The sequence below is a fragment of the Symphalangus syndactylus genome, chromosome 19, assembly GCF_028878055.3.
Source record: "Symphalangus syndactylus isolate Jambi chromosome 19, NHGRI_mSymSyn1-v2.1_pri, whole genome shotgun sequence".
Lineage (NCBI taxonomy): Eukaryota > Metazoa > Chordata > Mammalia > Primates > Hylobatidae > Symphalangus > Symphalangus syndactylus.
In genome coordinates, this window is record NC_072434.2 from 20126501 (window position 1) to 20150506 (window position 24006).

Sequence of the window (24006 nt, forward strand, 5' to 3'; positions counted from 1 at the left end):
TCTCCTGCCTCAGCCTCCCAAGTAGCTGAGACTACAGGTGCGCATCACCGCACCCGGCTAATTTTTGTATTTTTAGTAGAGACGGGGTTTCGCCATGTTAGCCAGGCTGGTCTTGAATTCCTGACCTCAGATGATTTACCTGCTTTGGCCTCCCAAAGTGCTAGGATTATAGGCGTGAGCCACACCTGGCCATGCTTTGATTTTCAAAGGAGCTGACTCCTGAGACCTACTTGCTGGCTCACTTTGGAGAGGGTCCACTTTATTTGGCAAGTACATAAGACAAGTGCCCTCTTAGAAAAACCCCATGGTTTATGTGTGGGTGTATATGTTTTATTAAGAAAAATCTCAAACATAAAAATAGTAATATAATGATCCCCCATACCCATCACTCTATTTTAACAATTATCAACACATAGCTTTTTCTTCGAGATGGAGTTTTGCCTTATTGCCCAGGCTGGAGTGTAGTGGCGCTATCTCAGCTCACTACAACCTCCACTTCCTGGGTTCAAGCATTCTCATGCCTGAGCCACCCGAGTAGTTGGGATTTCAGGTGTGCGCCACCACACTCAGCTAATTTTTGTATTTTTAGTAGAGACGGGGTTTTGACTTGTTGGCTAGGCTGGTCTTGAACTCCTTACCTCAAGTGATCTGCCAGTCTCGGCCTCCCAAAGTGTTGGGATTACAGGCGTGAGCCACTGTGCCCGGGCTATTTTGAAGCAAATTCCAGACTGGATATTATTCCATCCCTATGTGTCATACTTCCACATGTGTCTCTAAAAGATAAGGAAAAAGTTTTTGACACATCTAGAATGCCATTATCACTGTTTAAAATCACACAATTCCTTATTGTCATAAGTACGTGTTTGTGTAACTTTTTTTTCCATAATTTTTTGTTGTTTGTTTTTGAGTACTTACGTTGTTCAAATCAGAATCCACACAAAGTCCACACGTTGCTCGCGATTTCATGTCCCTTTTCAGTCAAGATTTCCATCCTGTTTTGGTTTTTCCTAGCCAATTTCTTGAAGAAGCCAAGCTATTCGACCTGTAGAATTTCCCACATTCTAGACTCTCCTGTTGCATCTTTGTAGTGTCATTGAACATGTTCTTCTCCCATGTATTGCCTGTAAACTAGTGGTTGGACTAGAGGCTTGTTAAGAGTCAGGCTCAATTTTTTGGAAAAAAGACTAGGTGGTAGTGTGGTCCTTCCCATTCATCACCATTAGGAAGCACACAATGTCTCATAGTAATATATTAGCTTTTGAAATAATGATTCTAGCCCGGCAATTGATGATAATTGTCAAATCCATTACTTCATTAGGGGTTTATCTGTGTTTCCCGTCAGCTTCAAGGTACTACATTTGTTCTTTCAAGTCCAGGTTACTTATAAGATCACTTTCGTCTCCTAGATGCTTCCTGGTGATTGAATTTTCCAAAGCTCCAGCTAACTATACTCTCCATGAGTTCTAATGGAGCACATGCACAGGGGATTTTCTCAAAGAGACTTTGCTCTTTGAAAAAAGCCAAGCCAGGTGCTGTGGCTCATACCTGTAATCCCAGCTACTTGGGAGGCTAAGGCAGGAGTATCGCTTGAGGCCGGGAGTTTGAGACCAGCCTGGGCAATATAGCAAGACCCTGTCTCCAAGAGCCAAGGTAGGAAATATTTTATCAGAGTAAGGCCTTAGGGGAAGGGGAAGATATAAAGGCTGTCAGAATAGCTTCTTTGAGAAAATAGAGAAAAAGACTTTTCCTTTAAAACTCTAGCCTTTTGTTGCTTGGTGGTTTTGATGAATTGGCAGGGAATGTGATCATATAGTTGACTAAATTGGAGAAGGAAGTGTTCATGGAAAAGAGATTTTAGGCCAGGCACAGTGACTCATTCCTGTAATCCCAGCACTTTGGGAGGCTGAAGCAGGAGAATCACTTTAGGCTAGGAGTTTGAGATCAGCACGGGCAATATAGCGAGACCCTTTCTCAATTCAGAAAAAGAAAAAGAGATTTTAAATCCATCACTTGGATCCTGAGTTTCAACATGCAGCTTTTTTTTGTGACAAGGTTAGGACAGTTCTTTCCCCATTACAACAAAAAAGCCTCCCAATTTGAGTTTTTCAGGCTAAGTGCAGAGAGTGCCTTTAGCCTCTCACCTGCATTTAAGACCTCAAGGATTATGTCAACCAGTTATCTCGATGGGTTGAAATGGTGCAGTGTTGCCAGGCACAGTGACTCACACCTGTAATCCCAGCACTTTGGGAGGTCGAGGCTGGCGGATCACTTGAGGTTGGGAGTTCGGGACTAGCCTGACCAACCCCATCTCTACTAAAAATACAAAATTAGCCGGGCATGGTGGCACATGCCTGTAATCCCAGCTACTCTTTAGGCTGAGGCAGGAGAATCGCTTGAGTCCAGGAGGCAGAGGTTGTGGTGAGCCGAGATCATGCCATTGCACTCCAGCCTGGTCAACAAGAGCGAAATTCTGTCTCCAGAAAAAGAAAAAAAAAGAAATGGTGCAGTGTCATGTTGAAGTTTGCTTTCTAGAGTTTTAATGTCCAGAAATTTAAGTTTCAGAGACTTGAGAGCTACAGCCTCAAGGAAAAATAACTCCCTATTCAACAGCCTTATGATTATCTCCCATTTCGGATTGCATCCCTCAGCCACATAAAACAAGACATCCTAGAGCTGTTTCTGTTGACACTTCCCTGTGACTAGTTACCCATCCAGGGATGCCGAACTAACCCATCTTTTTTCTGCCTTTGTCTTCAGGAGCCAATGAAGTGCTTTTGGTGGTTGGGGGCTTCGGAAGCCAGCAGTCTCCCATTGACGTGGTAGAGAAATATGACCCCAAGACTCAGGAGTGGAGCTTTTTGCCAGTAAAAATGGTGAAACCATTCATTGGGAGGGAGTTTAAATGTCCTCAGTCTCTGGCTCCAGATCATAGCTAATCCAGCCTTAAGAGTAGAAAAGCCTAATAACAGGATCATGTTTCTTACAACAGTCTTGTGCATGTAGTAGGTACTCACTAAACAGTTTTTGACTGTTTAGATTAGAAGATTATGCCTTAGAAATGTCAGTGGCCCTGTGTCAGGGTAAACTCAGACGGCCACCACTAGTTAGGTGCCTTTCTAAGCTGTCTGTATAATTCCCAGCACATTTCATTGGTCGTGCTGTGTTAAACTGAACTGAATGTTAAATTGTGTTGAATTGAACCTAGTGTTCAGTTGAGCTCAGAAGCTTGGGCTGGGCGTGGTAGCTCACCTGTAATCCCAGCCCTTTGGGAGGCTGAGATGGGAGGATCTCTTGAGGCCAGGAGTTCAAGACCAGCCTAGACAATATGGTGAGACTCTGTCTCTACAAAAAAGTAAACAAAAAAATTAGCCAGGCATGGTGGTGCATGCCTATAGTCCTAGCTACTTGGGAGGCTGTGGCAGAAGATTGCTTGAGCCCAGGAGTTCGAGGTTGCAGTGAACTGTGATTGTGCCACTGCACCCCAGCCTGGGTGACAGTGAGATCCCACCTCAGAAAAACAAAAGTGTGTACCTGTCTCCCTCAGCAAGTCTCTCTGCTGAATGAACAATAGTAATTTCTGAGAAAACATGGAAATCCAACCCTCCTACCTTTTAAGGTTCTTATAATAAATCCTCGCCCTTTGATTAGCAATGTGGGAATACTTTTCCACTTTATGGAAGGATATCAGTCTCTTAGCCCAGTGCCTTATGGAAAAGAAAGGAGTCAGATACTGGATAACAGAAAGCTGTTAAATCTTTTGGAAGTCTTGGAAGGAGGCAGATATGCAGAAAGCTTGTATCTTTAAGAGTACCACAACAGGCATTTTGTTCAGTAGGTAGCTATTGGGGAGCCACTTGAGGATGAACCACTTAAGGAGGGTTCATGATGACAGGTGAAGAAACATAGAGGTGTGCAGATACAACAGGGAAGATAGCAAAAGGTAAGGCCCAAAACTTGCCTAACTGAAATGCTCTGTACCTCTTCTCTCCAAATCCATAGAGCATCACCCGTAAGAGACGTTATGTGGCCTCAGTGTCCCTACATGACCGGATCTACGTCATTGGTGGCTATGATGGCCGTTCCCGCCTTAGTTCAGTGGAATGTCTAGACTACACAGCCGATGAGGATGGGGTCTGGTATTCTGTGGCCCCTATGAATGTCCGACGAGGTCTTGCTGGAGCCACCACCCTGGGAGGTAGGCTGGATGTGCAGGGCAATTATTTCCATCTTACTGTGGTTGGACCAGGGTTTTTAACCTCTCCTGTTGTCTGGCAGGAGCATGAAATATGGAGAAAAAATTAAGGTCAAATGTTATTATTATTACTATTTGAGACAGGGTCTCTCTCTGTTACCCAGGCTGGAGTGCAGTGGTGTGATCACAGCTCACTGCAGCCTCAACCTCCCCAAGCTCAAGCGATCCTCCCACCTCAGCTTCCTGAGTAGCTGGGACTACAGGCATGCACCACCATGCCCAGCTATATTTTTGTATTTTTAGTAGAGATGGGATTTCGCCATGTTGCCCAGGCTGATCTCTAACTCCTGAGCTCAAGTGATTCACCCGCCTCGGCCTCCCAAGGTGCTGGGATTACAGGTGTGAGCCACTGTGTCCACCCGACAAATACTCCTTTTTGCTTTCAGAAATATCAGTGTAATAGAAGCTGTTCAATATTCATGGATGTTTCAGTATTGACTACAAAGTTGGCAAATCAAGTTCCAATGTGCTGGGTGGGGAACTGGCACTAGTTGTATTTTTGCAAACTCCCAGGTGGTCTTTGAATACTTTTAAGGATTTTATTTTACCCCATTCTTTTTAGATGTCTTCCTTGTCTATAAAACTTAATTGACTTATCTCATTAAAAAATACTTTGTTTTTGCTCTCAGACTTTTAAAGCACCCTTGGAAAATTTGTAGAGGAAAGAGTTCTTAGAAGTCTCTCATTCTCTAATAGTCTAATTTGTTTATTCTGAGCAGATATGATCTATGTCTCTGGAGGCTTTGATGGAAGCAGGCGTCACACCAGTATGGAGCGGTATGATCCAAACATTGACCAGTGGAGCATGCTGGGAGATATGCAGACAGCCCGGGAAGGTGCCGGACTCGTAGTGGCCAGTGGAGTGATCTACTGTCTAGGTATTGAGTCTGGGATGCAGGAATGGGAGGGACTTCAATGGGTAATGGACTGTGGGTAAGGATTCCTTTTTACCAGAATGAAGTTCGTAGACTTCCCTTCAACCCTGGTGTGTCTTAATATATTTTCCATTAATTGGGATTATCTTTTTCTTATAAGCGTACTGTCAGATTTCTCTTAGAGTTATTGGAACCCTTGTGGGAAAATTGAAACTAAAATAATTAGTTGAAGCACTCAGAGAAAGACTGAGCAGGAATGGGCATGAGGATTTACCACTCTTTCTGGAATGGTCTCTGTCTTCCAGGAGGATATGACGGCTTGAATATCTTAAATTCAGTTGAGAAATACGACCCTCATACAGGACATTGGACTAATGTTACACCAATGGCCACAAAGCGTTCTGGTAAGACCAGATCTGAGGGAGGGGACAATAGGCAATGCTGTCAGACCTTTACATATATAATGGTGGTGCATGGGACAAACCGTAGATTAATGTAAAAATGAGATTCTGCTCTCCTCCTTGTCTCTGTTTTCTCTAAATATTAGTGAGGATAAAGACAGTTGATACTTACAACTAGATTATAAATTTGAAAGCAAAAGCCTTCATGTCTTTGTTCTCTCCCTATGTTTTAGAATATCTAGTACAATTTTGCCTGTGTAGTACATGTTAAATAAATGTCTATTAAATAAAGTCTCTAATGCATAAGGACAAAAGTGTAGCTACTTACCTTCACCGAGAACTTTTTGAAGTGGAGCAGGCTGGGATGTAGAAAAGGAGAGAACACTGTGCTGTTCAAGTTTACTTATTGTGGGTAAAAATTGCTTCAGAACCATAATCACACTCCTTTCCCTCCATCTACCGTTATTGCCACCTTTTTTTCACTTCCTCCCTTTCTCCTAATTAGAAGGGTTGGGCTCTGAGTTAATGAAAGTAAAGAAGAGAACCATTTTTATGATTTATCTTTTATCATTTCAAGTCCAAGCCAAAGAGTTTATAGATGGAATAACTTGTGCTGGACTAGATTATTCTAGGCCCGTGTGGGCCCAGTCCATATCCCTCATCTACTCTAGAACTCAGCTAGTCATTAGTGACCGTAGTTTATTTCTATAATTCAGATTCTAGGCTTAGTACCATTCATTTGCTAATGCCTTCATTTTCCCCAGGTGCAGGAGTAGCCCTGCTGAATGACCACATTTATGTGGTGGGGGGATTTGATGGTACAGCCCACCTTTCTTCCGTTGAAGCATACAACATTCGCACTGATTCCTGGACAACTGTCACCAGTATGACCACTCCACGATGCTATGTAGGGGCCACAGTGCTTCGGGGGAGACTCTATGCAATTGCAGGGTGAGGATTTAGAAACGAATCCAGACTCAATATGTAGCCAGAGCAAGAGTCTATGTGATCTGATCCTCATTTTTGGATGGAGACAAGACTTGGGTAGGGGTAGACATCTCCAGTGGCAACTTGATTTTTTTTATTTTTTAGAGACAGAGTCTTGCTCTGTCACCCAGGTGGGAGTCTGAGTAGAGTAGCTAGGACCGCAGGTGCACGCCACTGTGCCAGACTAGGTTTTTATGTTGCCTAGGCTGGTCTCCAACTCCTGGGCTCAAGCAGTCCTTCCACCTCAGTCTCCCAAAGTGCTAGGATTACAGGCGAGAGTCACCATGCCTGGCCTCCAGTGGCAGCCTTAATGAAGGACTTTTGTGGAAAGAACAGAAGGCAAATTTCTTTCTTTCTTTCTTTAAATTTTATTGAGACAGGGTCTCACCATGTTGCCCAGGCTGGTCTCAAATTCCCTCCTGGGCTTAAGCAATCCTCTTACCTCAGCCTCCTGCATAGCTGGGATTACAGGCACATGCCACTGCACGCAGCTGACTCATTTCTTTCTTTTGCTTCTTTCCCACTCAGATATGATGGTAATTCCCTGCTAAGTAGCATTGAATGTTATGACCCTATCATCGACAGCTGGGAAGTCGTGACATCCATGGGAACCCAGCGCTGTGATGCTGGTGTTTGTGTTCTCCGCGAGAAGTGACCATTGTTGGAGCACCACCCAGAGCTAGTGACCAGTCCAGTGGACAGTTAGTGGGAGAATCAAAACTCCTTTCCAGAATGTCTGTTTCTCACTATGTGCACAGGGTGATTACAGGCACCAGTGCGTGATGATTGTGCTTATTTGACACATACTCCCCGTCGTCCTGGTTCTTGTTCCTGAGAAGGGTAGGTAACAGATATTCCAGGAAAAAGAATGCACATTGAATGGATGTGAGAGACCACACTGCCTCTCCCACTGCTTTGGGGAGCACTTCCCTGTCATTTCTAACTTACCACGTGCTTGGTGTACTATATGTATGTTGTGCCTCATATGTTGCAAAGAACTAAGGTGAGTATAGCCTACTAGATATGGGCAATATCCAGCCTAGGTAATTGGAAAGATACCAATTTAAGTAAACTTGGTAAAATCCAAGTCTTTTTTTTTTTTTTTCCCAGGAATGACTACATTTTCTCATCTGCAGGTAGCTAGGGGCAACACAGTTCCATTCTAGAGGGAAACAAAAGGGAGAGCCCCAAAAAACTTTGGAGACAAGAGAGAGAGAGACTCATCTGACACTTTTTTTTTTTTTTTTTTTTGAGATGGAGTCTTACTCTGTCACCCAGGCTGGAGTGCAGTGCCACAATCTCGGCTCACTGCAACCTCCACCTCCGGGGTTCAAGTGATTCTCCTGTTTCGGCTTCCTGAGTAGCTGGGACTACAGGTGTTTGCCACCACATCCGGCTAATTTTTGTATTTTTAGTAGAGACGGGGTTTCACCATGTTGGCCAGGATGGTCTCGATCTCTTGACTTCATGATCCACCCGCCTTGGCCTCCCAAAGTGCTGGGATTACAGGCGTCAGCCACCGCGCCCGGTCTCTCATCTGACACTTCTTTTGGAGGTCAGGGTTTGTATATCAGAATTGAAGTTAGAATAAGTGAATTAAACTGAATTTGATGGATTGTGAATGAACCTAGAACAGCACTGAAGTATTACATAACCTGGAAGACTGAGAAGGGTATATTATTTGAAGGATCTTTTTATTTCCCCAAGGTCTTTCACACTGGAGACAGCATAAAAGAGTGAACAAATGTTGGGTTGAGAGAAGATGACATCAATGTGGGAGTTCAGTATAACTGGGGATAAACTAGAAGTACCTGTGATTTTACAGTCGTCTTATTACCTGCCAGGGCTCATCTAGCCATGGCAATGTTTGCCTTGAATGGGGGTGAAAGCCTTTGTTGAATCAAATACTACTACACTATTACACTTCCACACTATTTATTTGGGGATGGGCTGGGAGTGACAGTAGTCTAGTAGTTCAGCTCCCTGATTACTGCCCCATTCTTTTAGAAGCACACTTCTGCCAAGGAGTGGTTTGTACTGCTGTGTTTGGTACATTTCGTCTTTTTTCTGCTATAAGTTTTCCTTAGCTGTCCTTTAGTGTAGATTTTATTCATCACAGGACAGAATAATCAAGGACAACCAAAATCCTTTTGTTAGTTTCAGTACCTCAGCTATCAACATTTCTGAGCTATCATTCAATGTTCCTCTGTGTCATGGAGTGAAATTCTTGTTTAATGGGTATTAGGAGTGTGGGAATGTGATAACCTAAACAACCTTTGCTCTGAAATTCCATTTTTCCCTCTTTCCCTGAGTTGTATTGACCTACAGAGTTAATTTCCTTTGTATTTTTTTAAGAAAATATTAAAAATCAGTGGTCTCAAATGCCGAGAGTTTGTGGCTAACCAACATTGCCTTTAGTAGATATTTGGGAGGGAAAGATGTAGGGATTAGCCGTAGCTCCTACCTCTTCAAGCTGTTCATTTTGTGTGTTTGCCAACTAGTTCTGCTGTTTCTCTGTTAGACACAGGTAAGAGGTAGCCACTTTACACTTCAGAGATTCTCATCACTAAAATATTTACCTGATTTGCCATATTCATTAGCTCCTCTCACGCTTGGAGTTACTTGAAAACCAAAGGAATAAAGAAAAGACATCTTGAATTCACTTAGCACCCACTTGAATTTTAGGGTTTCAGTCACACCAGTCCTTTTTTCCATTTGCTTTGAATTATGGCATGTGATAAAAGCAGCTATGCAGAAGGCCTGCAAAACTGCAACAATCCTGATGCTTCCAGAGCAAAAGGAAGGAGGAGCCACATGAGGAAGTTATTTTCCTTAAAAGATGCCTGCCAACTTTGGCAGATGGATTGCACCTGCTAATTAAACCAAAGCCTATAAAACGTGGCTTTTCCTTTCTCAGGAAGAGATCCAGGGGAGGGTGAAGGACTGATGGCTCTTATGCTGTCTTCAGTGCTGACTAATGAGTTTCAGACCAACTTCACAAATAGTTCATACACAGAAGCCACAGTGGAATGTTCTACAGAAAAATCAACATGTAAAACTTACAGCTCCTTTTTCACTCTTTTCACAATCTTACACACTCATGTGCTCACATACATACGCAAGAGATACCCCTAATTTGGTGGTTCATCTTATTTTTTTAAGCTCCCATAACTGGCAACCAGCTACTTAGTTATCTAACCTAGGAAAACCAGCAGTTGCTTTGTGTCACCCCCATCACAATACAGACATCCAGCTAGTTTCTAAGTTATGTACAATTTTAATTGTTGCAAGTCCATTCCCATATCTTTGTTCCCTCTGCTAGCTTCAGGGCCTTTCTGAGCTAGACTCATGAAGTAATAGCTACCTGATACCTTACCTCTACTCTTTTTCCTCTCTTCAATCTAGCCCCTCTATTTAGTCATAGGTTATCTATCTGAAGCACAGATAGGATCATTACAGTACTTAACATACAGCAGACAGTAAATATCGAACAGTTATTTCTGGCCTAAAATTCCACAGATTCCCACTGTTCGTGTTATTAATGTTAAATTCTTAGCATGACAGTAAAGCCATGGAGCTCTGGGCCCACTCTGCCTTACCTACGTCTACTACCACTTCTCCCCACGTATAATGTGGGTCAGCCACAGTGGTCTACTAACCATTCCTAAATTTGTTCTCACCCTTGTTCATACATAATACTGTTCTGTCTCAAATAATCTTGCTTTCCTGACAATCCTAGTTAATTAAGAGCAGTGGCTTTAGAGTTGTGCTGCAACCTTTCTGATCTTTAGCTTTCTCATTTTGTGCACAAGAGTGCCAACCCCATAAGGAAACTGATGATTTAGTAAGTATCTAAAGGTGCTTTGACACGTTTTGCCGCATAGTAAATGGTCACAATGAGTAGAAGAGACCAGCAATTAAAGCTTCCACGCATCTTTTTCCAATACCGAAAAGATACATGCCCCTCTAAGTAGTTTCCTATAGAAGAAGCTAATGTGGCCAAAACTTGATGGGAAATGCGACCCAGATTCCCTTCACATTGCCCCCAATAATGTCCCCATTTATTCAGGAGACTAAATTCAGATCTCAGAAAACTAAACAGTAAGGTCAACCTAATGATTTGTCTAGGTTTTAATATTAAGTGAAGCCCAGTGACCAGGTGGGTATGGAGATGTGTCACTGGTGCCAAGAAGTGTCCCTGTCACAAAGCCTGCCGACACCCAGCCACTTAGATTAGGCAATAAATGAAGGCGCTTGCGCAGTAGAGTCCAGAGCGGGGAAGCGGGCGCCTGCGCAGAGACGTAGTGGCCGTCCGCTCGCCGCCCCGCCTCTGCCAAGTCGCGCCAGCGCAGTGAAGAACGAGCCAGCAGAGACAGCGTCTGCGCAGCCGTGGTTGAGGAGCCTGTGGCGGCGGCGGCAATGGAACCAGCGGAGCAGCTGAGCGAGTTAGTGTCAGCCGAGGGCCGAAACCGGAAGGCGGTGCTGTGCCAGCGTTGCGGCTCCCGGGTGCTGCAGCCAGGGACCGCTCTCTTCTCTCGCCGACAGGTAGGGAGGCAGGTTGGAGGCCGTTTACATCCGCAGTCTCCCCGAAGAGCCGCCGCGGTCAGAATCTGAACCCCTGCTCCTGAATTTCCGCAGACCGCGCCCTCCTCGCGCCGCCTTAAGCCCCGCCCCTTGGGCCTCAGCTCGGCGAGGCTCCGCCCCTGGGGCCGCTCAAGGCTAGGGAGGGAACCGGGTCCCGCCCCGGCATCTTTTTTGCCGCGGGAACCCTTCCCTGGGCCACCCGGCCCAGCCAGCCCGGCCCTCTGCCCCCGGGGCCGCTTCGAGCGCGGGCCGTGCGCCCCGCTGCCGTCCAGGGCCGCTGCTCCGCGGGCGCGTGGAACGGAGGCGCCCCATTCCGGCTCCCGGAGCTCCTGCCAGCTTGCAGGACCCGGCAGGTGCCTCTCGGCCGCCGCTCACCGCGGGTGTGGCTGGGTTCCTGTCCCACTTCAGACCCCACCCGCCAGTCCTGAATTTACCGTCTCGTTTATGATGGGCACCTATCTGCTCCACAGAGGATCCCCAGGAACAACTGGTGTACGGGACGTGGCAAAATAACCCTGGTAACCTACCCACTTTACCGAGGCACTGGAAGCTTCTGGTTTTCCAGATGAATCATATTTCAAGTGCAGTAGATCCCTGACGTCCTGGAAGTAAATTTCGAAGAAAAACTTGTTTTTCCCTTCAGTTTAGGGATTTTAATACCCTTCCTACCACCATCATCGCCAAGTGAGAAAGTTGAAAAAAAATGTATTTCGGTAAACTGTGTTGAAGTGCAAATATAATGTCATTTCAACCATAGGCACATCCTATCATTCAAAATTATTTCTAAAAAATGCAGATCATTTTATTATTTCACGTGGTTGAACAGATCGTGAAGTGTAATGTCTAGTAGAAGAGCAAGAAGCACCTATTCCTCCAAAACAGCCTTTCATCAAAGGAGGAAAAAAAGGAATCTGCGTCTGTTGTTTTGTAGGTATTTTGATGACTTTTGATCTAGAGATTGGTGGAGGTCCCGGGGTTCTTTTAAGACTTCCAAGGTTTAGGAGTAGAGTTCTGAATTAATTTTACAAAGTTAGTGGCGTTACGGAGTCAGTGGAAAGAACTTGGATCTTGGAATTAAAACATACATGGAATTGAGTCCTGACTTTATCATTCATTAACATTCAAAGAGTTAGGCTGGGTGCGGTGGCTCATGCCTGTAATCCCAGCACTTTGGGAGGCCGAGGCGGGTGGAACACCTGAGGTCAGGAGTGTGAGACCAGCCTGGCCAACATGCAAAACCCCATCTCTACTAAAAAAAAAAATACAAAAATTAGTTGGGCGTGGTGGCACAAGCCTGTAATCGCAGCTACTTGGGAGGCTGAGGCAGGAGAATCGCTTGAACCTGGGAGGCGGAGGTTGTAGTGAGCGGAGATTGAGTCACTGCACTCCAGCCTGGGCAACAGAACGAGACTCCATCCCAAAAAAAAAAAAAAGAAGTTATTTAACCTCCATGAGATGCAGCTTGCTTATTGTGTAAAACAGGGGTGTCCAGTCTTTTGGCTTCCCTGGGCCGTATTGGAAGACTTGCCTTGGGCCACACAAAATACACTAACGACAGCTGATGAGCTAAAAAAAAAAAATGCAAAAAAAAAAATCTCATAATGTTTTAAGAAAGTTTCCGAATTGTGTTGGGCCGCATTCAAAGCCGTTCTGAGCCGTATGCCGGCCGCGGGTGGGACAAGTTGTTGTAAAGTGAAGATGATGATAGAGGGAAGAATTTGTATAAAAGCCTCAGCCCTGTGCCTAGTATATAGCCCATAATATAGGTTAGTTCCCATACTCCTTTTCCATGGCAAGGTTTTGTCTAATTTTATAAACTGACATAAATTAAGAGACTTCTCAATGGAGTTTATAGTTTGTTTTAAAATTCTTTTTTTTTTTTTTTTTGAGACGGAGTCTTTCTCTGTCCCCCAGGCTGGAGTGCAGTGGCGCGATCTCGGCTCACCACAACCTCCACCTCCTGGGTTCACGCCATTCTCCTGCCTCAGCCTCCCGAGTAGCTGGGACCACAGGCGCCCGCCAACACGCCCGGCTAATTTTTTGTATTTTTTAGTAGAGACGGGGTTTCACTGTGTTAGCCAGGATGGTCTCGATCTCCTGACCTCGTCATCCACCCGCCTCGGCCTCCCAAAGTGCTGGGATTACAGGCTTGAGCCACCGCGCCCGGCCCTTTTTTTTTTTCTTTAAAAAAAAAACAAAAAAAAAACCATAGCCCACGCCTGTAATCCCAGCTCTTTTGGGAAGCTGAGTTGGGCGGATCACTTGAGGTCAGGAGTTCAACAGCTGCCTGGCCGACATGGTGAAATCCCATCTCTACTAAAAATACAAAAATTATCTGGGCGTGTTGGTGGGCACCTGTAATCCCAGCTACTTGGGAGGCTGAGGCGCAAGAACCGCTTGAACCCAGGAGGCAGAAGTTCAAGATTGCACCACTGCACTCCAGCCTGGGTGACAGAGCGAGACTCGGTCTCAAAAAAAAAAAACAGAAAAAACATAGACGCGCTCACTGTATTGCTCAGGCTGGTCTCCAACTCCTGGGCTCAAGTGATTCATCCACCTTGGTCTACCAAAGTGGTGGGATTACAGGTATGAGCCACCGTGCCTGGCCAGGATCTTTCTTTTCTTTTGTTTTTGAGATGGAGTCTCACTCTGTTGCCAAGGCTGGAGTGCAGTGGTGCAATCTTGAACTTCTGCCTCCCAGGTTCAAGCAATTCTTGCGCCTCAGCCTCCCAAGTAGCTGGGATTACAGGTGCCCACCAACACGCCCAGATAATTTTTGTGTTTTTAGTAGAGATGGGATTTCACCTTGTCGGCCAGGCAGTTGTTGAACTCCTGACCTCAAGTGATCCGCCCAACTCAGCTTCCCAAAAGAGCTGGGATTACAGGTGTGGGCTGTTTTTTTTGCTCACTGCAACCTCCACCTCCCGGGTTCAAGTGATTCTCCTACCTCAGCTTCCCAAGTAGCTGGGATTACAGGTTCACGCCACCGTGCCCAGCTAATTTTTGTATTTTTAGTAGAGATGGGGTTTCAGCATGTTGGCTAGGTGAGCCGCTGCGCCCGGCAGGACCTACCTTCTGCCCTGCCCTCCCCTCCCTTCCCTTCCCACTCCCCTCTCATCCCCTCCCCCTCCTTCTCCCCTCCCCTCCCCCCTTTCCTTCACTCCCTTCCCTTCCCCCCTCCCCTCCCCTCCCCGTTCCCCGTTGTGCTCTGTCAAAAGCATGACTCACTGCAGCTTCCAGCCAGTCAAAATTCTTAATTCTTGTTTGATACTATTTTAAACTGATTTTGCCAAAAATTGTGTGAGCAAATTAAATTATATATGTTACATTTCTTTTTGTTTCTCAACGAACACAGTGGCCCCTATTCTAGAAAGGGGCCTAAGAATTTTTTTAATGCGTTTTATGTGTTTTAAAATGTTTTCCCTTTTTTAAAAAGGCTAAAAGGTGTGTGTTTTTTTTTTTTTGGTTGTGTTTTTTAACAATGGCTTCAATATTTCTGGAAATTGCCTATTTCTTGAGAAAGAACTGTTGGAAGAATCCTATCCCTTTTTCTGGACTCGAGCAACTCAGCTGTAATCCAACCCAGTGTTCTCCTTACTCTCAGTCCTAATTGTTTTCTCCTCCTTTTCTCAAATACTAATTTCAGCAAAAATATAACTTCTAGGACATGACGTAAATAGAAGGTAGAAAATTTCATGGAAGATTCTAACCAGTTATTTATTAGTCCTTTCCCTGCTCTGTGTCACACATTTTAAGGTGGGGAAAAAACAGTTCCATCCTTACAGAGAACAAGCAGCTTCTGAGATGCTGAGCTCCTTAACTAAAGCTTTGGGGTAAACCCCATAAAGGTTTGGGGTAGCTGTTTTTTGTCATAAATGTGACATATTGCAGATAAACCACCATTAGGGCAATTACAGCAGGGCTGTTTCTCATCTCTGCAGGTGTTAAAGGAGCACTCCCAGCCGTTAAGGCCTGGAGAAAGGTGTGTAAGGAGTCCGGTTAGAGGTGGCCTACAGCTTTCTCTCTCGCTCCACCCAGTGGAGTAGCCTAGTAGTCTGCAGATGGGAACAATTGGAGAACTAGACTGCCAATCCTACCTTTGAGGTGATCCAGGGCCTAGCACTTACTGTATCTTATATTCCAGAGTTCTTTAGTCTAAAGCAGTGTGTTTCTCAATTCCTCCCACACCCCCAGACCTCCAGAGGACATTTAGCAATATCTGGAGACATTTTTGGTTGTCAGAATGAGGGAGGTGTGCTACTGGCATCTAGTGGGTAGAAGCCAGGGATGCTGTTAAGCATCTTTTTCTTTCTTTCTTTCTTTTTTTTTTGAGATGGAGGCTCACTCTGTCGCCCAGACTGGAGTCCAGTGGCATGATCTCTGCTCACCTAACCTCCGCCTCCTGGGTTCAAGAGATTCTCCAGTCTCAGCCTCCCGAGTAGCTGGGATTACAGGTGCCCCCACCATGTCCAGCTAATTTTTTGCATTTTTTAGTACAGATGGGGGTTTCACCATGTTGGCCAGGCTGGTCTTGAACTCCTGACCTCAGGTGATCCGGCCACCTCGGCCCCCCAAAGTGCTGAGATTACAGGCGTGAGCTACTGTGCCTGGCCCGAACAATGATGTATTTTGCTCAGGAATTTAGGGGTCAACTGGGTTTAGCGAGGCATTTCTCACTGGGGGTCTCTGAGGTGATGGCAGTCAGAAAGGTCATTCTGTCACGCGTCTGCCTGTGGGCTGGGAGGGCTCACACACCTGAGCACTGGAACAGGATTTGGGGCCACCTCTGTCCCTACATGGACCCCCCAGCCTGGTCTGCATATGGCACCATCAGGATAGCCGGACTTCTAACACAGTGGCTGAAGGCTCCCAGTGCAAGTGTCCCATGAGAAATGGCAAAAGTTGCATGCCATTTTCTAACCAGCCTATCACTTCCACCGCATATATTCATCAAGCAATCACCATGGCCTGCCCAGACCAAAGGAGAGGGATAGGGACTCCACTGTTGATGGAAGGATTATCAGAGAATTTTTGGATGTGTTTTGAAACCAACACAAGTAACTCCCAGAAGGGAAAAAATTACGAAAAAGTTAACTGTACTCTGTATTGTAACAGTTTTTATTCTCATCTGTATTATAGCATGCTTGCCAAGTTTTCTATGATGAAAATGTATTTTTACAATGAGAAAGGTAGTATTTTATTTTTAAAAGGGTGCTGTTAGTAGTATATCAGCAGAGTCTCACTGAGTTGTGGTGTTCTGTCTATTTCTGAAGAGGCTGTCCAGGATTCGCTGGGGTCCTGACAGAACAAAGGTAACCAACCCATCTGGTCAGGGATCTCACTGGCAACTTCGCACCAAGCTGAGTTTGCCTCAAATTACATACTAATTTTTTTGTTGCCATCCCCAGTAGTCTATCCAGAAAGCCTCATTATGTTCCAGATGTTATAGCTAATCTCCTGGCCCTAGCAATGGTCCTTGGCATTGCAGTAAATAGGTTGAGATCCAGGCAGAGATGCACATACATATGCATATATATGAGTATAGTCTTGTGGGCCTGACTTAGACGGTCTAAGTTAAAATGGGAATGTTGAGGAATAGAGCAAACAGGACCCAATATGATGCTTTGAATGGACCGTTAATTATAGTAGTACCTTTAAATCACAAATCAAAGGAGAGACAACTGGACAGGTGATGCTTTGTGCTACAAATGGGAACCGAGAGAGGGAAGGTGGTGATCTCTTTTTTGGGCACCTCCTGAACACTAATGCTTTAGTCAGTTTTCTGTTTTGTTGGACACACCGAATTCTTGGTTGATTGGTTAGATGTCTTAAATAGTCCACTGAAGTTTACTCTGTCTATGTGAAGATGTGTGAGATTTCACACCTACAGTACAGGGGATAAGCCAGAAATACATTTACGAAAAATTGAGGCCCACAGAAAGTTACAGATGGGACCGGAATTCAGGTTTCCTGGTTCCTTAATTTTGATTCCTAACTCTCTTGCCTCTGCTTGTTCCTGTTTTTGTTTAAGGTAGAACAAAGTGTTAAGGACACCTTTAACATGAGGCAAAAAGAATGACTGGAGTAACAGTATTACACAATGGCTTGTACTGTAACCCCAGTTACTTGGGAGACTGAGGCTGGAGGATTGCTTGAGCCCAGGAGTTCAAACCCAGCCTGGGCAATGTAGAGAGACCCCATCTCTCATTATAAAAAAACAAAAAAGTATATCGTGGGGTGGGAAATGGGAAATAAGTGATATGACAGCAGCCATATGAGGAGCAGAGGGGTAACAAACTTGGCTGGCATGATATTTTGCAGTAGTCTGGGACAGCTAAGAGTGTATACACTATCCATATTGAAGAAATTAAAGCAATTGTGTATGTGCCAGAGGTCTTCTCCTAATGATTGAGAAGTCATATAGGTTGGAGGGTACAAGCATCCTAGAGCTAATAATTCCAAATTGTAGAACTAGATTTTTCTTTTTATAAGATAAATCCAGTATATCCCTAACAGTGATGGAATAGATCAAAGCCAGATATTCTGTGTTCATTCTCTTAACAAATAGTTGAGATCCTGCTCTATACCAGTTGCTATTCTAAGCACTAGAGATCTAGTAATGAACAAGGTAAGCTCCTTGCTTTCCAGGAGCTGATATTCTAGTTGAGGTACACACGTGGTAAATAAGCCAATAAATTAATACGATAATTTCAGAAAATAAGCAATAAGTAAACAAGTAGGAGTGGCATGAAGAGACTTCCAGGGGAAATGAATGTGTTCATTATCTTGATTATGATAATGGTTTCACCAGTATACATGTGCTAAAGTGAAATAAACTGTGTGTTTTATTTTATTACTTTTTGAGACAGGATCTCACTCTGTCACCCAGGTTGGAGTACAGTGGCATGATCTTGGCTCACTGCAGTCTCAATCTCCCCGGCTCAAGTGATCCTCCCATCTCAGCCTCCTGAGTAGCTGGGACTACAGACACTTGCCACCATGCCTAGCTAATTTTTTTTTTTTTTTTTGAGACAGAGTCTTGCTCTGTCGCCCAGGCTGGAGAGCAGTGGTGTGATCTCAGCTCACTGCAGCCTCAACGACCTCCTGGGCTCAAGCGATCCTCTTACCTCAGCCCCATGAGTGGCTGGGACTACAGGTGTGCACCACCACAGCCGGCTAATTTTTGTGTTTTTTGTAGAGATGGGGTCTCACTATGTTGCCTAGGCTGGTCTTGAACTCCTGAGCTCAGGCGATCCTCCTGCATCAGCCTCCCAAAGTGCTGGGATTACAGGCGTGTACCACCATGCCTAGCCCTGGCTAATTTTTTCAAACTACTTTTTGTAGAGACTAGGTCTCATTATGTTGCCCAAGCTGATGTGCATTTAAAATATGTGCAGTTCATATGTCAATTATACCTCAATAAAACTATTTAAAAAAAAATACAGTGGGCAGTAAGTAAAGCTAATTCAGGTTGTTTGGTTAGAGAAGACCTCCTGAGAAGGCTACATTTGAGCTGACTACCGAGGAGGAGCTAGCCATGCCAAGATCTGAGGGCAGAACAGACTAATGCTGTTTGAGGAAGGCAAGAAAGCCAGTGTGTCTGAAGCATAATGAGCCGGGGAAACTAGGACCATGTCAGGCCCATGTTGAGGACAGCAGTGAAACCGAGTTCCCAGACCACCCAGCTGGTGCCCCTCTTTCATTTCTCTTAAGAATCAGGCTCACGCCTGTAATCCCAGCACTTTGGGAGGCCGAGGCAGGCAGATCACGAGGTCAAGAGATCGAGACCATCCTGGCTAACATGGTGAAACCCCATCTTTACTAAAAAAAAATACAAAAAATTAGCCAGGCGTGGTGGCGGGCGCCTGTAGTCCCAGCTACTCGGGAGGCTGAGGCAGAAGAATGGTGTGAACCCAGGAGGCGGAGGTTGCAGTGAGCTGAGATTGTGCCACTGCATTCCAGCCTGGGTGACAGTGGGAGAATCCGTCTCACAAAAAAAAAAAAAAAATCGGGGCAGAGACCAGAGGCAAAGAAGAGCCACCCAGCATCATCGTCTACAGCTTAACGAGAGGGCTTCTCTTTTTTTGTCATTCCTGCTAGGGGGCAATGTGAAGTGTACCTAGAATGGGGGTGTTGATGGAACTGGGCCAGTTCAACTTCAGCGTTCTTTATGTTCTCTCCCACTGCAGCTTTTCCTTCCCTCCATGAGAAAGAAGCCAGCTCTGTCTGACGGCAGCAATCCTGATGGCGATCTCCTCCAGGAACACTGGCTGGTTGAGGACATGTTCATTTTTGAGAACGTGGGCTTCACCAAGGACGTGGGCAACATCAAGTTTCTGGTCTGTGCAGACTGTGAAATTGGACCAATTGGCTGGCATTGCCTAGATGACAAGAACAGTTTCTATGTCGCCTTGGAACGAGTTTCCCACGAGTGACTGAGGGGAGGGGTACTCAGCTCCACCTCCAGAGATAAACCTACTCCCCACAAGAACTGGCCTTTAATGTGTGGTATAACTGTTCCACTGCCTTCTTCTCTGTGCTAATACAAATACTGAGTACCAGCATGTCCACTTGAACATGCAGAGGGTTAATCCTGCTTCCTAAAGCCTCAAGTACATGCCTCCTGCTTAGTTAACTTTGCATCACATTTCCTAAGCTCCCTTTTCCCCCAGTTTGGGACACTGTGCTTACCTCCAAAAATCTCATCTCTTCCCTGGCATTCTGCCTAGGCTCTGTTTTGCCCAGGGCCTCCCTCTTTTTCTTGCTCTAGAAGAGCAGTATTCAACCTTTTAGCTATGATGACACATAGCAAAAGATGCTTATGTACTAATAGTTGAAAGTCTGCCTTTTTCTCATTCAAGAAGGCATACAAATATCTGGGAGTGACTTTGTTGTATGGCTACCCTTGTGATCTACAGTAATTTATTCTTTCTAAAAGTAAAGCATTTACAAAACTCAGTATTTAAACCACTAACCAGAAACATTACTTTGGATGCATCTTTAATACCATGTTTGAGCACCTCTGCTCTAGGTTGAGAATGGCATTTTATTGTGAAGACGGGTGTGGTCCCTCTTCCCTTGAAATCTTGTAGTTTCTTTTTATATTAGCTCCTCACTGCTACAGCCTAGAAGGTGGGAAGCAGATTTTAACCCCATCTGGCAGCCACTCAAGGAAAACCCAGCCCTGGCTGTTTACTCAGGCTCTCTTAGAATGAGAGTGGAGGGTGTAGGATATGAGGGTTAGGCCTTTGCCACATTATACAAAAGTTTATAATTTGCCTCATCTGTCAAGTAACTTCCTTTGTTCGCAGGCAAGACTTCTTTAATGGATAGTATCATTTACTGAGCCTACTGGGCATGGTCCTCATGGAGTTTTGGTTCAACGGTAATCTCTGTGCCAACCCAGGATACAAACTTCCATCCAGATGCATGGATACAAATTTCCATAGCTCCGGGGCTGCTCTAACAGTTTGACATCAGCAGACTTGTTTAAGCCTTCAACATGATTTCCAATTATTCCATCATTTCTATTCTGAAATGACTCACTGTCGTAGAAGGAAGTTTATTATATAACCAAGGTTTCAGGTATCCTCCTGTCACCACCTCTACTATTCAGGAGGCCTAAAATTGAAATAAGTACTAAATAGAAACCTTACCATCTGAAATCCCTTCCGTTGTTTTCTAGTTGCTTCCTCATTGCTTTACCCCCAAACTTTCTAAGGGCTCCCCCACTGCAGTGCAAGCTGGCCTTGGGCGCAGTTTTGCAACCAACCTACTCCCCTGGAAAGGTGGCTTCCTTCTCCAGTTAGCCTGAATGAGCTTTAGTAAGCAATTGAGAGAACCGTGTTTTTCCGACAAACGGTCACATGTCCATTGTTATGGCATCTGCAGAAAAACAGAGTGATCCACTCAAGTCAGGAGCAAAACCCAAGTAGGTGCCTCTAGGGGCACATGGCCCCTCACATCACAAGCCAGAACCTAAGCTAAGCATTTTTTAAATTGAGTTTGAGACTAGCCTGGGCAACATAGTGAGACCCCATCTCTCTTTTAAAAATGAACAAAATTACCTGGTCACGGTGGTGTATACCTGTAGTCCCTGCTACTTGGGAGGCTCAGGTGGGAGGATCACTTGAGCCCCGAAGATGGTGGCTGCAGTAAGCGAAGATCACACCACTGGCACTCCAGCCTGGGCAACAGAGTGAGACCCTGTCTCAAAACGACAACAGTAACAACAACAAAAATATATATGTATAGTGACTTGAATAGGAAACCATAGTATTTCATTGTTTTAATTTGCATTTATTTTATTTCTAGTGAAACTTTTATATACTATCGGTCATTTCTGTTTCCTTTTTTGAGAACTGCCAACTGTTGCCCTAGTAGCCAAAAATATCAGGTTGCTATTCTGCCTTTTCAGTTTGATCTGAAAGAAATAAAGGCATTTAAGCAATGGAAATTAGATTTCTGCATGTCCTTGGGAAGAATATATAAATTGAAAAAATAGGAGAGCCGAAACCTGAACCTTGGAGTTTAGCTTAAGGTCAACCAACTGATTATCTAGTCAGCTATAAAATGCGAATGTCATTTCTTCATTTCCCTCACACATAATAGGCTCTCAGTACATACTTGTGAATCAGCTGCTATTTGCTGTGGGTAGATAGAGGCAACCTGTGCTTTCTGCTCCGAGTATAGAAACTTCCGTTTTCTATTGGGGAGAGCAGTTGATTTTGCAAAGGCCTGATTGTTTCCACATAATTGTCTGTTGTTTTACAAAAACACAGAATAAAAGATGGGCAGTGGTGTACTGACATTTCACAAATTGTCACCGTGTTGTATATGAGGCTACACATGTAACTGAGTAACTATGAGGACTTCTGCTTCTGGTAATGGTGGATAGGTCCTTTGTACTGACCAGCTCACTGGTTAACTAGAAAGGCTGGACAGAATACTTCAGAAATCTGTTTGAAGGCACCAAGAGAGCCGACACGACTTTGAAGAATTGCTAAACCAGGACAGCAGAGGAGATGGGAACCCTGGGAAGTGGCTTGGTGTGAGGGCCACTGTTCTCCTGGGAGCATTTGCCAAACTTGGAGGCGATTCAGAGGCTTAGCAGTGATTTTAGCAGCCTTTCAGAAGTAGGGGACAGGGCCTGTGAAAAGGCAATGGACTTGGTGGTGTCCCTCACTTTTGGTTGAAGCCCTCAGTCTTTTGCACCCCAGGAATAAGGGTGAGGCGGTGTAGGAAACAGGTTCTCGGGACTGCAGCCCAGCCTCCGATTACGGATCTTAATCCTTGAAATTAGATTAAGGTGATCCCAGAGTGGTAGTTGCCCAAACTGTTTGGATAAGCAAACAGAAACCCTCTCTAGAGGATATTATTATTATCCTAAACTTCAGATTATTTCTACAATTTTGCTAATACAGTATCCTGAGTACAACAAGATGTAACCAGGCATGCGAGACAAGATAGCAGGCCCATAGTGGCTAGAGACATTGGCGCTATCGGACTAAAATAACTGCTTACCATGTTCAAGGAGAGATACTAGTTTGGGAATTTCAGCAGCTACATGGACATATTTTTCAAAAACGTGAATTCTAGAGTTTGTAAGAATCCAATAATCAAAATTAAGAATACAGTGAAATCTTGGCTGGGCATGGTGGCTCACGCCCGTAATCCCAGCACTTTGGGAGGCCGAGGCCGATGGATCACGAGGTCAAGAGTTCAAGACCAGCCTGGCCAATGTGAAACACTGTCTCTACTAAAAATACAAAAATTAGCCGGGCATGGTGGCGAACGCCTGTAATCCCAGCTACTCGGAAGGCTGAGGCAGGAGAATCGATTGAACCCAGGAGGTGGAGGTTGCAGTGAGCCGAGATCGTGCCACTGCACTCCAGCCTGGCACAGGGAGAGATTCCGTCTCAAAAAAAAGAAAGAAAAAATACAGTGGAACCAGCATGGGCAACATAGTGAGACCCTGCCTCTACAAAAAATAAATAAAATAGCCGGGTGCGGTGGCACCTGCTTGTAGTCCCAGCTACTTTTGAGGCTGAGATGAGAGGATCACTTGAGCCCAGGAGTTAGAAGCTTCAGTGAACTATGATGATGCCATTATACTCAAGCCCGGGCCATCAATGAGCCCGTCTCTAAATTTAAAGTTCACTGGAATGCTTTAACAGCAGCTTAGGCACAACTGAGGAGAGAATTAGAAAACTAGGGGCTAGACATAACTAACAGTAGATGTGTAAGACCACAACACAAAATCTTATATGACATTACTGAGAGAAAGTAAAAGAAAACAAATTCATGGGGCCAGGAAACTATAGCCCACAGGCCAAATTCATTTGGCCAGTACCTATTGAGACTTAGAAACTTTCAAGCTAAAAACAGTTTTTACTTTTTTTTTTTTTGAGACAGGGTCTTACTCTATTACCTAGCCTGGAGTGCAGTGGCACAATCACAGCTCACTGCAGCCTCAACCTCCCAGGCTCAGGTGAGCCTCCCACCTGGGCCTCCTGCGTAGCTGGGAACGGGCACGTGCCATCATGCCCGGCTAATTTGTATTTTTGGTAGAGACAGGATTTGCCATGTTGCCCAGGCTGGTCTCAAACTCTTGGGCTCAAGTGATCCTCCCACCTTGGACTCCCAAAGTGCTGGAATTACAGGTGTGAGCCACTGCACCTGGCTGGTTTTTATGTTTTGTAAATGGTTATATAAGTATCTCCAATTCTGCCTCAGCCCACAAAGCTTAGAATACTTATCTAACCCTTTAAGAAAAAAGTTGGTTAACTCCTAATATTGTTAACAATCTCAACTTCAAACTGTTGTATAAATTCAGTAAATCCCAGTCAAAAACTCAAAAAGTTTGTGTGTGTGAAATTCAACAAACTGATTGTAAAAGTTAAATGAA

General features: G+C 44.7%; 2 protein-coding genes across 16 annotated transcripts in view; both read left to right on the plus strand.

Moving 5' to 3' along the window:
• KLHL12 (kelch like family member 12) overlaps window positions 1-8897 on the plus strand; it is a 38354-nt gene extending 29457 nt beyond the window's left edge. For 3 of the 15 annotated variants that reach the window (XM_055234954.1, XM_055234952.1, XM_055234957.2), the window contains 6 exons: window positions 2758-2873; window positions 4000-4195; window positions 4972-5130; window positions 5433-5531; window positions 6293-6479; window positions 7044-8897. In XM_055234954.1, the coding sequence (XP_055090929.1) occupies window positions 2758-2873; window positions 4000-4195; window positions 4972-5130; window positions 5433-5531; window positions 6293-6479; window positions 7044-7170 (884 nt within the window). In that variant the 3' untranslated portion in view covers window positions 7171-8897. The remainder of the gene's footprint in view (window positions 1-2757; window positions 2874-3999; window positions 4196-4971; window positions 5131-5432; window positions 5532-6292; window positions 6480-7043) is intronic. The other 12 variants (XM_055234955.1, XM_055234953.1, XM_063613269.1 and 9 more) reach the window with 8 other exon arrangements.
• Window positions 8898-10728: 1831 nt separating this feature from the next.
• Window positions 10729-21918, plus strand: RABIF (RAB interacting factor). Its single transcript, XM_055234960.2, has 2 exons — window positions 10729-11060; window positions 19289-21918. Exons 1-2 carry the CDS (start codon window positions 10935-10937, stop codon window positions 19532-19534), a joined length of 372 nt encoding a protein of 123 aa, XP_055090935.1. The 5' UTR covers window positions 10729-10934; the 3' UTR covers window positions 19535-21918.
• The last annotated feature ends 2088 nt before the right edge of the window (window positions 21919-24006 follow it).

Excerpts from the sequence above, each read along its gene's own strand:
- RABIF (XM_055234960.2), top strand. The coding sequence starts at position 10,935 with ATGGAACCAGCGGAGCAGCTGAGCGAGTTAGTGTCAGCCGAGGGCCGA. Across the intron at positions 11,061-19,288 it reads CTCTCTTCTCTCGCCGACAG|CTTTTCCTTCCCTCCATGAG; the intron begins GTAGGGAGGCAG and ends CTCCCACTGCAG.